General features: G+C 42.5%; 1 protein-coding gene across 2 annotated transcripts in view; it reads right to left on the reverse strand.

Moving 5' to 3' along the window:
- Nucleotides 1-1,525: 1,525 nt before the first annotated feature.
- Nucleotides 1,526-15,056, reverse strand: part of LOC114861876 (zinc finger protein 239-like) — a 54,487-nt gene continuing 40,956 nt past the window's right edge. The window contains exons 1-3 of one of the 2 annotated variants that reach the window (XM_029161543.3): nt 13,832-14,654; nt 3,127-6,923; nt 1,526-1,827 (exon numbers count right to left, since the gene is read on the reverse strand). In XM_029161543.3, the coding sequence (XP_029017376.1) occupies nt 6,156-6,923; nt 13,832-14,236 (1,173 nt within the window). In that variant the 5' untranslated portion in view covers nt 14,237-14,654 and the 3' untranslated portion in view covers nt 1,526-1,827; nt 3,127-6,155. Of the gene's footprint in view, nt 1,828-3,126; nt 6,924-13,831; nt 14,655-15,056 lie in introns of those variants that run through there. The other variant, XR_008695747.1, reaches the window with a different exon arrangement.

Raw genomic sequence — 15,056 nt, forward strand, 5'->3', positions numbered from 1 at the left:
TGCCAGGGTATATGGTCGGGCTGATGGCTCCACTCGTGTGGGGGGGTGGTGAACTGGGGGTGAGCTCACTCTGGGCGCAGGGGCATCCCTGCGGACCGTGGGTCCTCAGGCTCCACTCTCTCAGGCCGATCCTCCCACTGGGGGGAGTGTTTGCCCCAGGTTCTCATGGGGCAGATTAGAGTGCACAAATAACTGTAGTGCCTCATTGCCGGTTACATAAAGCAGGTGTTAGTGCTCCTTAAAGGAATCATATCATACTTTTCATTCTAAAAAATATTAGACTTTAATGTCTCAGTAAGGTCTCTGTAAATTTTCATCCCATAAAACCCTTTAGATCGTCCACACTGCCCCTGTCAGTATGTGGTTCTCACTCCCCATCAGCAAACGCTGTGTTTTCTGGGCGTGTCGCAAGCGAAGCTGCTCACCACACCTCTGTGCGGAAGCGCATACCTTTTTTGTTGTTGTTGTTTTTTTTTAATTGGCTCCATGGATACGAGCCACCGCACGGTTACGATACAATAGGTGGCAGTAGTGCTACATTGAGAATGCAATCCACCGCAATCCTCCACAGAAGAAGACCCACTACAGGACTGCACAACATTAGCCAGCTGGTTTGTAGCGTAGTAGAACCACACGTCTACGATCCCGAATCTGACCCTGAAGCTGAAGAGGAGGCTGTTGAAGTCGCCACATTTCGGCTGATGCAAGATGTGTCTCATTGGTAATGTCGCATTTACTTTAATTGATTTATGTAATTTGCAAAGTGAGTAGCGGTTGCTAATGCTTATGCTAAATGGCGTGTGCAACTTCAATATTCACAACACGACTTACCTGGAAAACTCTCGTTAATACAAAACACTACTTTAGCTTACATTATACAAATAAATAAGTTTGAGAGCATAGCTGAAATAATATAAATACATTTTACATTTCACTGTTTTTGTCTTACTTGTGCTGCTGCTCTGACAATTTTATTTAAAAAAATGTGCATTAATATTTAGAGCAATCACTGCATGACCTTCCTGGGAACAAAAAGCATTGGTTCAAATTATATATTGACCTAACGTACTTTTACTGCTTTTAATTATGTTTTTTGTCATTCTTGTTAAATCTGACAGTAATATGTCTCTGTATCTAAAGTTGTTGCAGATAACTAGTCTACAGAGGCTAGTGAGCTGGTGCTGAGGATTTCTGGGGTGAAGAATCTGAGTTGCCATCTCTTCAAGCTTGGGTTGTAGATGAAGGCAGTTTCCTGATGAATAAAACACTAAAACACTCATAGTATGATTGATGTAGACCACCTGTGGAATAACTCCTTTACCATTTGAGTAAAAATGTGTTTTTTGTGAGTGCAACTCATTAAGAATTTTTTTATTTTATTTATATATAATTTATATGCTTTTTATTTATGGCCGCTTCAACTTTATAGCTTACCATATTAGAAAGAGAAAAACATGTAATTTCAATACTATGATTTCCTAAATAAAAGTGTTTTACCTTCAGAAACAGAGTTTAGTGAAATACATAATAGTTAAAGCCAACTTTATTGTAAACCAAAAAAATACACCACTACTCCAAAGCTAGAACAAACTGTTACCTTCACACTCCAATGTGCAATGTATAGGTTACTGAGTTAATTAAGAAGTCTGGGGGTTTGAGGACAGAAGCTTTTGCAGGGCCTTGCAGACGAAATGCATGAAAGTAGGGTAAACAGGGAGATGTGGTGATCCTTGTTCTCATCACTATTTGGAAGACTGAGCGGAAGCAGTCCTCTACCAGATGGAAGCTGTGGCTGTCCTCACCATCACCTCATCAAAACAAAAGGTACTGCAATCAGAATTGTAGATTAGTGAAATGTTCATTATTATGTAGGTCAAAACCTTCTCTAATGTAAGAACACACAATACCAGACAAAAAATTTAACCAAACAAGAGGACAGGCCTGTCTGTGCTAAAACAAAAGATAAACAGTTGTTACAATTCAAATAAAATCTAAACAGTATATACCAATTAAAATTATTAATATTAAAATCTTCTATTACCTATCTTACTGTTGGTACATACAAACTTACATACCTTTACTCCTGAGCTAGGCAGCAGATGTCCGTGTACCAACAGTCTGCAGTGATTTCTCAGTTTGACAGCCTCCTTGCATGTGGGTAACTGGGATGTGCCTCCCTAAAGTATAGAAAAGACTGTTACATTTACTGTAAATTGTATTGGTCCTACAAATATAATGGCTATGGTACAAGCTATAGGTAACTGACCAGATAAGCAGCAGGTATTTTAGAGATGTGACTAATTAGCAACTAAGCTTGAAACACAACACAGTAATTATTCCAACTAATCATGTTAGAATTTGATAGAACAATGACATAACCCAAAATCACAAGTTGATTTAGGCTGTGACACAGGACGGGGTAATAAACATAACCGCGTTCATCTGCAGGTTCTTTTTGTAGCGATCGACCAGCTGTAGCTCTAAAGTGCAAAGGCCTAAAGGCATGCTAACGGCTAATGCAACACACAAATAGGAGCGGCAGCACGTCAACAGGACAAAAGCTCGATCCACCGCTCCCTGCCTGTCGCCGATCGAAGGCCCATCACACACACAGGTGTGTGATTGCGCCAACTCAGAGTAGCACATTTGAAAGGGACAAAGGCTTGGTTGACTCACTGTAGCCGTTAGCAACGCTAGCGATTAGCTTGTCTCACATGTGGGTTACTGCATTTTAAACAGACCCAAGTAACATATTTAGATATCACAAGTATCAAGCACAAACTTACTACAGCGAGCTAGATCCACCGCTTCCTGTCTGTCACCGCTGGAAGGGCGATAACGATCAGCTGTTCCCCGCAGGTGTATGCGATTACAGAAAAAGGACAGACGCTAGACCCACCGCTCCCTGCCTGTAGCCGCTCGATGCCGATACGATAAACATTAGCTTTTCTCCACACAGGTGTGTGGCTGCAGGAGCCCACATGAGCACATTTGAAGGGGAGAAAGGCTCGACTTGCTGTAGCCGTTAGCATAGCTAGCTAGTAACTTGCCTCACACATAGGTTACAACATTTTAAACAGAAAAACTAACATTTTAAAAGATTATAAATATCAAGCATGTACTTACTTCAGTGAGTGGATGACGGACTGTAGGAATAGATCCTTTTTTTCCAACAGGAGCCGTGAAACAAATCCAGCATTGTACGCACCCTTGTTTGAAATGCACATACGTATAAATGCTGAGGCAATGTTTTTGGCACCGGTCCGTTAAAAATAAAAGTGACCCACAAATCCTCACTTGTTGATCCCTTGGTAAAGTGAATAGACTTTGGTGTTGGTTAGAACACCTAAGAACTGAACTATTTCTATGGGAGGACTTGGGCGCTGCCGTGCTGGTCTGTTCACGGTGAGTGAGAGGGGGGAAATGGCGGAAGTCCAGTTTTGGTTCGGGATCATTGTGGGGGTGGTGGTTCAGGATTTGGGAGAGCTTTCAACCACTGTGACGAAACCTGGGGAACGGCCTCAGAACAGTAGATATCTCTCTCCATTGAATGAGAAAATTTACGTTTTCAAAATGTGAAAAAAGCAGGAAATGCATTTCTACCGTGCTCAGTGTGTGTATATGTGACCCATAGAGTCATAGGAACGCTTTAAAATGTCTAAAAAGTGGATTATGCATGATATGAGCCCTTTAAGACCTGTTGTATAAGGCAGACAACGTGAACATCAACAAACGGCTCAGCTGTTTCCATAGCCTGCTCTGCTAATGTCTGCACCCTGCGCCCGTGCCTGGGGGGGAAAAAAAAAAAACGATCTTCCTCTAAGCAGGAAAATGTTTATGACTACTCCATAATTTCATGATCAATTTACATAATTGTATAGGTATTTATTTCATAATATCCTATTAATTAATTTAATATTGAACACTTTGGAGTTCCATATTCCTCATGCCAACCCTTTCTGAAGGGATCTGAACCCGCGACCTGGGCCTCAGCAGCTCAACGCACTAACCATTTCACCAAATGACAAGGGAGGTTTTTAGCCTTGCACAAGACAAACAGGGAATTGCATCCGGGCTGGCTCTGTCTTTTCAAACCTTCATACCGAAGTAAGTAATGTTAAGTAATGTTAAAAAAAAATAACTCAAAAAGGTTCACCTTTCTGAGCTAGAGTGGTCCGCGTTTATTAGTCAGCCAGACCAAAGGCCTGAGTCACATTTGTGAATCAGCTGGTTGTCTCGTAATCAAGCCTACTAATCAGCTACAAAGAAAAAAACTGGCTCGAGGCGACAGTATTAAATTAGACCAAATCAATTAAATGAGTGAGTAAAAATTACAATTGTTGAATGTAAATCTCAGCTCAGTTAGAGTCGCTTGGAATCACTGTTACCTCTAAGCTGCACGCGTGGGCAATTGCGCACTGCTGACACGATAGGCCCAGTAAATTTGAAACTAAAAACCCCCAACCTCAATTGAAAATAAAATAAACACAAAATTAATTGTGCTATTTTGCAACGTGAGCCAGTGAGTGATCGGTGACTCGCTGCACCAGCCATTTTCACACCTGATCAACATCATTGACAACCACGGTCAAATGAGCCGTTTGCTTTTCCGTAGTGAAATCAGCGTCACTCCCCATACTCCACTCCGGTATTTCTCACTTGCTCCCAAACATGAGCAGCCAGTCAGAAATTCACTTAATTCTGTCATTGGAGGTTTTGTTTTGTAAGTAACGAAATATTCAAGTCTTCAAAAATTCTGTTGTATACTCAAAGTATTGTTGGATGTGTGTGTGTCCACGTGTGTAGTATAGCAAATAAAGTAGTAGTAGTAATAATGAAACTGCACGTAATCGCCTTATTCAATATGAGGCAGAGGAAGACCCAGAGAATTAAGGATTAGGCAGTTACAGGTAAGATAATTGTTCTGACCTAAACCCAAGTGTGGCTGAATGATGGAAATTCATTTAAAGAGAAAGTTGAGGATTGGAAGGTTGAGTTGTCAATGAAAACCTGTTAGCTTCGTGGTAGAAGGTTGACCTATGAAAGAGAAGGTTTAAGGTTCAATCCACCATCTTAGTTCTGTAAGGTTAGTTTAGGTTGTCTTTTATTTGGTATGTAAATGCTGTAATTTGACATTAGTAAACCATACAATTCGGGTGGATGCAATGCTGGCGTGACCATTGTGCACACATCTGAATGAATAATTGTGTAATTATCCTATTTAACCTAATTCTGAATTTGGATGCTTTACGCTTTTGATTAAACCAAAAGTTCCATCAGAAAGTAACAACAACCTACTACGATTATTCTATTTTTTAAATCAATGTGAAGGTTAAAATTATTAAAAACAAAATACCATACATGTCGTTATCACAATGCTGACAATACTGCAACATTTGAAGTATAATCACATGATACATTGTTTTATCCCATTACATACCACAAACATAATGTCTATGGATTTTTCCTGATGTATATAAGTGTGTAACACATGCATGGCGTACAGAATTAAAATAAGAAGGCTAGCATCCTTATTTTAACTTCTAACTTTAGCTTCCACCAAAAATGACAACATCATTCTATGTTATCAATCTTGCCCCTGGGCACCGCACTGTGGCTGCCCACTACTCCCCCAGGGGATGGGCTAGATGCAAAGAACAAATTTAATTGTGACATTGTAACAATGCGACATATGATGAATAAAGGATTATTATGATTTTTAACACATGATCACACAATTATTAGAAATAATTTAAATCACCAAGAACATCACTATGCTATTGGTGTCTTCAAATCATAGTCTGAATAAGTCAATTAGTAAACAACATGAAAACATTCTGTAAATAAGATAAAACTTTACAATAAGGTGTGCATATAAAAATCATAGTGTAAAATAACATCAATCATGTAAATGTCTCACTGGTTTCCTTTTTTAGTTCTCCTGCTCTTGAAACATCATCATCATCGATCTTTGTTTCCTTGAATTCATTGACGTGACAGCAGAATATTACTATACTTCTGCTGACTAACAACTGAAATTAAGTTACTTAATTTTGGGAATGCTTTTCCAAAGTTCATATCAGAAATGCTTATCTCCAGTGTGAACACTTTTGTGTATCTGTAAACTTCTGTATGTAAATGCTTTTTCACACTGTTCACGAGTGAGGTTTCTCTCCAGTGTGAGCACGCTGGTGTGTCCGTAAAGTACTGTGGTGAGAGAACGCTTTTCCACACTTTTCACATGAGTGAGGTTTCTCTCCAGTGTGAACACGTTTGTGTGAGAGCAAGTTATTGCTTCGAGAGAACCCTTTTCCACACTGTTCACATGTGTGAGGTTTCTCTCCAGTGTGAACATGTTGGTGTGTCAGTAAATTACTTAGATGAGAGAACGCTTTTCCACACTGTTTACATGAGTAAGGCTTCTCTCCAGTGTGAACACGCTGATGTGTAAGCAAGTCATGGACCTGAGAGAACGCTTTTCCACACTGTTCACACCAGTGAGGTTTTGCTCCAGTGTGAACATGTTTGTGTCTCAGCAAGTTACTAATCTGAGAGAAAGTTTTTCCACACTGTTCACACCAGTGAGGTTTCTCTCCAGTGTGAACACGTTGATGTCTAAGCAAATCAGCGGGCTGAGAAAATGATTTACCACACTGCTGACATGAGTGAGGTTTCTCCCCAGTGTGAATACGTTGGTGTCTCAGTAAGTGACTCATCAGAGGGAATGCTTTTCCACACTGTTCACACGAGTGGGGTTTCTCTCCGGTGTGAACATATTGGTGTTTCAGTAAATAACTCTTGGTAGAAAAAGTTTTTCCACACTGTTCACAAGAATGATGCTTCTTTAACTCTGATGATTTAGTGAAGGCTTGGTCATGTTGGCGATAGACATACAGCCTTGAAGCCCTTGTTCCTCTGTGTTTCTAAAGTGACAGACATAGAAAGTGAGAAAATTAAATCATCATGGTACATATACCATGGTACATAACAGCTACAATACCAAAAAACAAGAAGGTCTCCTAGTACATCTGATTATACTATGATAGCTTTAGTGGCCTGATAGCTCAGTTGGTAGAACGTTGGCCTCTGTTTGATCCCCCGCCTCGGCATTAGGTATGTCCTTGAGCAAGACACTTCGCACGAGCTCCCAGAGCGCCCTCATGTGTTATTATATATATATATATATATATATATATATATATATATATATATATATATATATATATATATATATATATATATATATATATATATATATATATATATATATAAACATCCTAGAGGTGCTTGGCTATAAGAGCAAGAGCAACCATGGGAGCCATGAGAAACAATACCCACTGCTGTTATACTGCTGTTCTGTCGTAAACACCATTAATGGGGAGTTAAGTAGGTTTAAATAGAATATTTCTGTGGCGCCGGTGGAGAATTAGTTGGCTAACTATACTACCTAGCCGAAGTTACATCCACGCTATAAACAAAAGTTTCTAGGTCAGATGTGGGTTGGGTTTGCGCGCACTGTTTAAGGTGTTTGAGTTCGCGTCTCTGATCTGAGACCAGCGCTGTTTGAGGGTAGGGGTGGAGTCTACTTGCACATTCATGAATATTCAGTCTTGCACTCGGCGATCATTTAACATTTACATTTAAGATTTACAATTAGACTTTTGCACATTTAAATAAATGTGAGAAAACATGTTGTATCATTTAGTTAAATGTGATAAAACTAGTAATAGGTGCTCCTTTTTCATTTGGCACCGCACCCCGACCATGGGACCCATGAGAAAAAAATACCCACCATGAAAATGAAGGTTGGAGGCAAAAATCAAGGCAGCTCGGAGGGAAGTGAGCCAAATGACAGAGGCCCAGAGAGGTGCAATGAAAAGACCGATGCCCAAGAGGTACAGCCAGATGCCCATACCTGAAGCACTCGAAACTGCCAAGCAAAGGCTACAAGCCTTGGCCACCCGCCTCAAGAGATACACCAGAGATAACGAAGCCAGACGAATAAACCGGCTGTTCGCAACACAACCTGCGAAAGTGTACTCTCAATGGCAGGGTAATAACAGCAGAGCAGACCCACCAAGGCTGGAAACTGAACAGAACTGGAAAGGGATATGGGAGAGGGAGACATCACACAACAGAGATGCACAGTGGCTGGTGGATCTGAGGGAAGACCACAGCAACCTCCCTGAACAGAATCCAGTGAGTATCACAGTGGCAGACATCCAACAAAGAGTCTCAGGTATGAAAAACTGGACAGCACCTGGCCCTGACATGATCCACGCCTACTGGCTAAAGAAGCTCACTGCAATCCACGAGCGCCTGGCAGCACAAATGAACCAGCTGCTAAGGGATGGGACTCACCCTGAATGGCTAACCGAAGGGCGAACGATCCTGATAATGAAGGATCCCTCAAAGGGTGCAGTCCCATCCAACTACCGGCCAATAACCTGCCTCTCCACAACATGGAAGCTCATGTCAGGCATCATCGCAGCTAAGATAAGTGGGCACATGGGTCAATACATGAGCGAAGAACAGAAAGGCATTAGTAAGGATACCAGAGGAGCCAAACACCAACTCCTGGTAGACAGAACAGTCGCCCAAGACTGCAGAATGCGACACACCAACCTGTGCACAGCCTGGATCGACTACAAGAAAGCCTATGACTCAATGCCACACACATGGATCACTGAATGCTTGGAGCTGTACAACATCAACATAACTCTAAGGGCCTTCATTGCAAACTTGATGAGGTTGTGGAAAACCACACTTGAAGCCAATGGGAAGCCACTTGCCCAAGTATCCATCAAATGTGGCATATACCAAGGAGATGCACTGTCCCCACTGCTGTTCTGCATAGGTCTGAACCCCCTCAGCCAAATAATAAACAAGACTGGCTATGGATACCGACTCCGGAACGGGGCCACCATAAGTCACCTCCTCTACATGGATGACATCAAGCTGTACGCCAAGAGTGAGCGAGACATCGACTCACTGATCCACACCACCAGGATCTACAGCTCGGACATCGGGATGTCATTCGGGCTTGAGAAATGTGGGAGGATGGTGACAAAGAGAGGCAAGGTAATCCACACAGAAGGGGTCTCACTCCCAGAAGGAACAATAGCAGACATTGAGGACAGTTACAAGTACCTTGGAATACCACAGGCAAACGGCAACCTTAAACAGGCAACAAGAAATGCGGCAACAGCCAAATACCTCCAACGAGTAAGGCAAGTCCTAAGAAGCCAGCTCAATGGCAAGAACAAATCCCGGGCAATAAACAGCTACGCCCTGCCAGTGATCAGATACCCTGCGGGAATAATAAGGTGGCCAAAGGAAGAGATACAGACCACAGATGTTAAGACACGAAAGCTCCTCACCATGCATGGAGGGTTCCACCCCAAATCCAGCACCCTGAGACTGTACGCTAGCCGCAAGGAAGGAGGCCGAGGACTAGTGAGCGTGAGAGCCACTACCCGGGATGAAACATCCAAGATCCATAAGTACATCAAGGATAAGGCCCCGACAGATGACGTGCTGAGTGAATGTCTCAGGCAGTGGAGAACAGAGGATGAGATGCTGGAAGAGGGACCATCATGGGAGGACAAGCCCTTACACGGGATGTACCACCGGAACATAACTGAAGTGGCTAATCTCAACAAATCCTACCAATGGCTTGAAAGGGCTGGGCTGAAGGACAGCACAGAGGCACTCATCCTGGCCGCACAGGAGCAGGCCCTGAGCACCAGAGCCATAGAGGCCCAGATCTACCACACCAGACAAGACCCAAGGTGTAGACTGTGCAAAGAGGCCCCTGAGACGGTCCAGCACATAACTGCAGGGTGTAAGATGCTGGCAGGGAAAGCATACATGGAACGCCATAACCAAGTGGCTGGCATAGTATACAGGAACATCTGCGCAGAGTATGGACTGGAAACCCCAAGGTCAAAGTGGGAAACACCTCCCAAGGTGGTAGAGAACGAGTGAGCCAAGATCCTGTGGGACTTCCAGATACAGACAGACAGAATGGTAATGGCGAACCAACCAGACATTGTGGTGGTGGACAAAGAACAGAGGAAAGCCGTATTGGTGGATGTGGCAATACCAAGCGATGGCAACATTAGGAAAAAGGAACATGAGAAACTAGAGAAATACCAAGGGCACAGAGAAGAACTGGAGAAGGCTTGGAAGGTGAAGGCCACAGTGGTGCCTGTGGTGATTGGAGCACTGGGGGCAGTGACCCCCAAATTGGAGGAATGGCTACAACAGATCTCTGGAAAAACATCCGAAATCTCAGTCCAGAAAAGTGCAGTCCTAGGAACAGCAAGGATACTGCGCAGAACCCTCAAGCTTCCTGGCCTCTGGTAGAGGACCCGAGCTTGGAAAGTGGATGAGACCACCCGCGTGGGGTGAGAAGGGAGTTATATATATATATATATATATATATATATATATATATATATATATATATATATATATATATATATATTGCCTTCTACCTCTTCTGTCCAATAACCTATATATGTTGCCTTCTACCTCTTCTGTCCAATAACCTATATATGTTGCCTTCTACCTCTTCTGTCCAATAACCTCCCATCATTGTTCTATGCTTAATTAACCTTGTCTCTTTCTAACTAATTAACCTTGTCTCTTTCTAACTAATTAACCTTGTCTCTTTCTAACTAATTAACCTTGTCTCTTTCTAACTAATTAACCTCTCTCTCTCTCTCTCTCTCTCTCTCTCTCTCTCTCTCTCTCGCTCTCTCTCGCTCTCTCTCTCTCTCTCTCTCTCTCCAGTAGTTGTGCCTCTCTCTCTCTCTCTCTCTGTCCTTACCTACAGGTATCATTGAACTCAAAGTTTGGTGTCTGTGATGGGCAGCTGCGGATCCAACCATCCTGCCTGTATCCAGTCTCTGGTCCAACCATCCTGCCTGTGCTCTATAGTTGCTTGTTGTTGTTGCTGTGCTTTTCTCTATCCCCTCAGCCCAACCGGTCGATCCTGGTGGTGTGGATCAGCGAGTCGATGTCTCGCTCACTCTACATCGTACAGCTTGATGTCATCCATGTAGAGGAAATGACTTACAGTGGCCCCATTCCGGAGTCGGTATCTGTAGCCAGTCTTGTTTATTATTTGGCTGAGGGGGTTCAGACCTATGCAGAACAGCAGTGGGGACAGTGCATGTCCTTGGTATATGCCATATTTGATGGATACTTGGGCAAGTGGCTTCCCATTGGCTTCAAGGGTGGTTCTCCACAACCTCATCGAGTTTGCAATGAAGGCCCTTACAGTTCTATTGATGTTGTACAGCTTCAAGCATTCAGTGATCCATGTGTATGGCATTGAATCATAGGCTTTCTTGTAGTCAATCCAGGATGTGCACAGGTTGGTGTGTCGCACTCTGCCGTCTTGGGCGACTGTTCTGTCTACCAGGAGTTGGTGTTTGGCTCCTCTGGTATCCTTACCAATGCCCTTCTGTGCTTCGCTCATGTATTGACCCATGTGCCCACTTATCTTGGCTGCGATAATGCCTGACATGAGCTTCCATGTTGTGGAGAGATAGGTTATTAGATGGGACTGTACCCTTTGAGAGATCCTTCATTATCAAGATTGTTCGCCCTTCACTTAGCCATTCAGGGTGTGTCCCATCCCTTAGCAGCTGGTTCATTTGTGCTGCCAGGCGCTTATGGATTGCAGTGAGCTTCTTTAGCCAGTAGGTGTGGATCATGTCAGGGCCGGGTGCTGTCCAGTTTTTCATACCTGAGACTCTTTGTTGGATGTCTGCCACTGTGATAGTCACTGGATTCTGTTCAAGGAGGTTGCTGTGGTCTTCCCCTTAGATCCACCAGCCACTGTGCATCACTGTTGTGTGATGCCTCCCTCTCCCATATATATTTTTCCAGTACTGTTCAGTTTCCAGCCTTGGTGGGTCTGCTCTGCTGTTATTAGCCTGCCATTTAGAGTACACTTTCGCAGGTTGTGTTGCGAACAGCCGGTTTATTCGTCTGGCTTCGTTATCTCTGGTGTATCTCTTTAGGCGGCTGGCCAAGGTTTGTAGCCTTTGCTTGGCAGTTTCGAGTGCTTCAGGTATGGGCATCTGGCTGTACCTCTTGGGCATCGGTCTTTTCATTGCACCTCTCTGGGCCTCTGTCATTTGGCTCACTTCCCTCCGAGCTGCCTTGATTTTTGCCTCCAACCTTCATTTTCATGGTGGGTATTTTTTTCTCATGGGTCCCATGGTTGGGGTGCGGTGCCAAATGAAAAAGGAGCACCTATTACTAGTTTTATCACATTTAACTAAATGATACAACATGTTTTCTCACATTTATTTAAATGTGCAAAAGTCTAAATGTAAATCTTAAATGTAAATGTTAAATGATCGCCGAGTGCAAGACTGAATATTCATGAATGTGCAAGTGGACTCCACCCCTACCCTCAAACAGCGCTGGTCTCAGATCAGAGACGCGAACTCAAACACCTTAAACAGTGCGCGCAAACCCAACCCACATCTGACCTAGAAACTTTTATTTATAGCCTGGATGTAACTTCGGCTAGGTAGTATAGTTAGCCAACTAATTCTCCACCGGCGCCACAGAAATATTCTATTTAAACCTACTTAACTCCCCATTACGACAGAACAGCAGTTTGAAGCGGAGCCTCAGACCGCACACCTGCCGTTACAGCCCGTTCAATCTCCCCCAATGGAAGGGAGTCGGAGCTGGCGGCCATGATTGCTTTGACTTCAGGTTTCTCTCCAGTATTGTCGTCCACCAATCCAGAGTCAGATGTGGGTGGAGCTATGCGTACAGTTTGAGGTGTTTGAGTCCTGATCTAGGATCATAGTGGATGGAGTCTACTTAAATATTCAGTTTGATCATTTAACATTTACATTTAACATTTACATTTAACATTTACATCTATTAACTTATGTTGTGTAAAAGTAGTGATATCTGACATTTTTATTGTATTCCACTAGATCCAGCCGCTTTCCCACTGTAGGCTGACACATGAAATTCTATTTCTATTCTATTTTCGCCTGTTATAGTATTAAGGTGTGTGAGTACTAAGGGCCCCAAAAGTAATTGTTTGGGTGTGTGTTGAAAAAATTTGAAATCAATTGATTCATCAGTGAGAACATTTAGTGCGCAAACTGCAACATCTTTCAACAACAGAGAGATCACAAAATTTTGGAACAGAAATATCCACGGTTTGAATATCTCAAAGCTCCATACTCACTCCACTCACATGTACAGTGTTGTTGTTTATTCGTTGCTGTATTTTTCTTTGTATTGTGCTTTGTGCTGTTTAGAGAGATGCAATTTTCCCATTGTGGGACAATTACAGGTTTTCTTATTCATATATGCAACGTGTGTGCTTATAAAATAATAAAGCACCTCATAATTTTGTCCCTCCAGCTAGATGTTTGTCCACACTGTTTACATGTGTATGGCTATTGTTCAGTGTGAATCAGCGAATGAATACTTAGCTTACATCATGTCACTTTGTTGATTGGATGGGTGCAGCATTTAGAAAACAATGCAAGAACAGACAACACAAGAGGCCTGAATCTCAAACCAGGAGCTTCCTCTGCAGCAGAGCTGCCACGTGTTTGAGCAGATCAGCTTTGAATAAAGTAAGAAAATATAAACTATAATAAAGTCAGATAATGTGACTGATCTGATCGTCAACTGATGCGTATCTTCGTCTTTTCATACTGAGTAACTTCAATGAAAACATTTAATGGATTAGTTAACATTTTATAAATACGCCATCTGAATTACTATTTAAAACATACTGACCTCATCATTTACTAGGTGACGCATCAACACTGACCTGTTTATCTTCGGGTCCCGTGGAGTCGTAGCTCCGATAGTCCTGGTTCCGGTTCTGCTTATTTATTCCACCTCTGTGGTAGTTGTGGTCGCTGATATCCGGATCTTGGGTTTCCTCTTTGATGTCGCTCTGGATGTGGTTCTCGTTCACAAAGTTTTGGTCACAGTCCATGACATCCGAGTCCTGGTTCTCCTGCTTCACCCCACTGCTCCAGTGCTGCTGATCTACAAAGTCCGGGTCCAACTTCTCCTCCTTTACCTCCTGCCTGTACTGATCCTGGTCGGTAAACTCGTGGCCCCCGTCCTCTTTGATTATGACGTTTAAACGACTCAGGTCCATCAAAATCGAATCTTGTTTTTCCTCTTTAATTTTCTTCTTGTTCATGTCTCTGTCTGAAGCTGCCATATTGCGTTTTGTTGTTCTCGTCAGAGTCTCGCGATAACCGGCAGCTCGTTTTTTTAAATAAACTTTATTCAACGTAGACCGATCATTAGAATAGAAAGACGATATGTTAAACTAATGATGTAACGTTCCGTATCGAGGCTACGAAGCGTGTGCCGAGTAGAGGAGGAGGAGTAGATTTCCTACTAGAGCAAATGAAGCTTCAAGAAGCTTTGCGTTGGAGTGAACCTATTGGATGAAAGGCTTCAATGCTTGATAAAGCTTAATCTTCCCATCACTATGTTAAACCATATTTACAGCACAACAACATTACATTACATGTGTGTTATCTAATGTCCTGTCTTTTACCAATTTAAATTGTTTTGTTTGTACTTTAGAAGCTACAGATGTCTATTCTACTTCCCTTTCCGTCAGTTAAACTAGGTCCAGTTTCTGTGCTGCTGCTGAATCCACAGCTGAAATGGGCTACAAGGTCTCCAGCTGGTGGTTTTGTCAGAGATCTGACCCAGAAACTATTGCAACCTTCAGCTTTTTGTTTGTTAAGCACATACAAGTAATTTCAAAATAAAAGCACCAATCTGTCTTTAGCCTAATAGCATTATTTGTACTTTTGAGTGCGCAATTGTGACTGGTTAATAAGACTATTTCATAATTTAGAAATTAAGCATGAACACCTTCTCCAAATGCTTTCAGAATAAAAGCAGCAATTCATATGTGCCTTGAGTGTGTAATTGTGACTAATGAGACTATTTTATAGTTTACGTAGTACGCCCACATACTCTTAATGTTTTCAAAGTAAAAGCACCAATCCAGATCTGCCTGT

Source organism: Betta splendens, chromosome 9 (genome assembly GCF_900634795.4).
Source record: "Betta splendens chromosome 9, fBetSpl5.4, whole genome shotgun sequence".
Taxonomy (NCBI): Eukaryota; Metazoa; Chordata; class Actinopteri; order Anabantiformes; family Osphronemidae; genus Betta; species Betta splendens.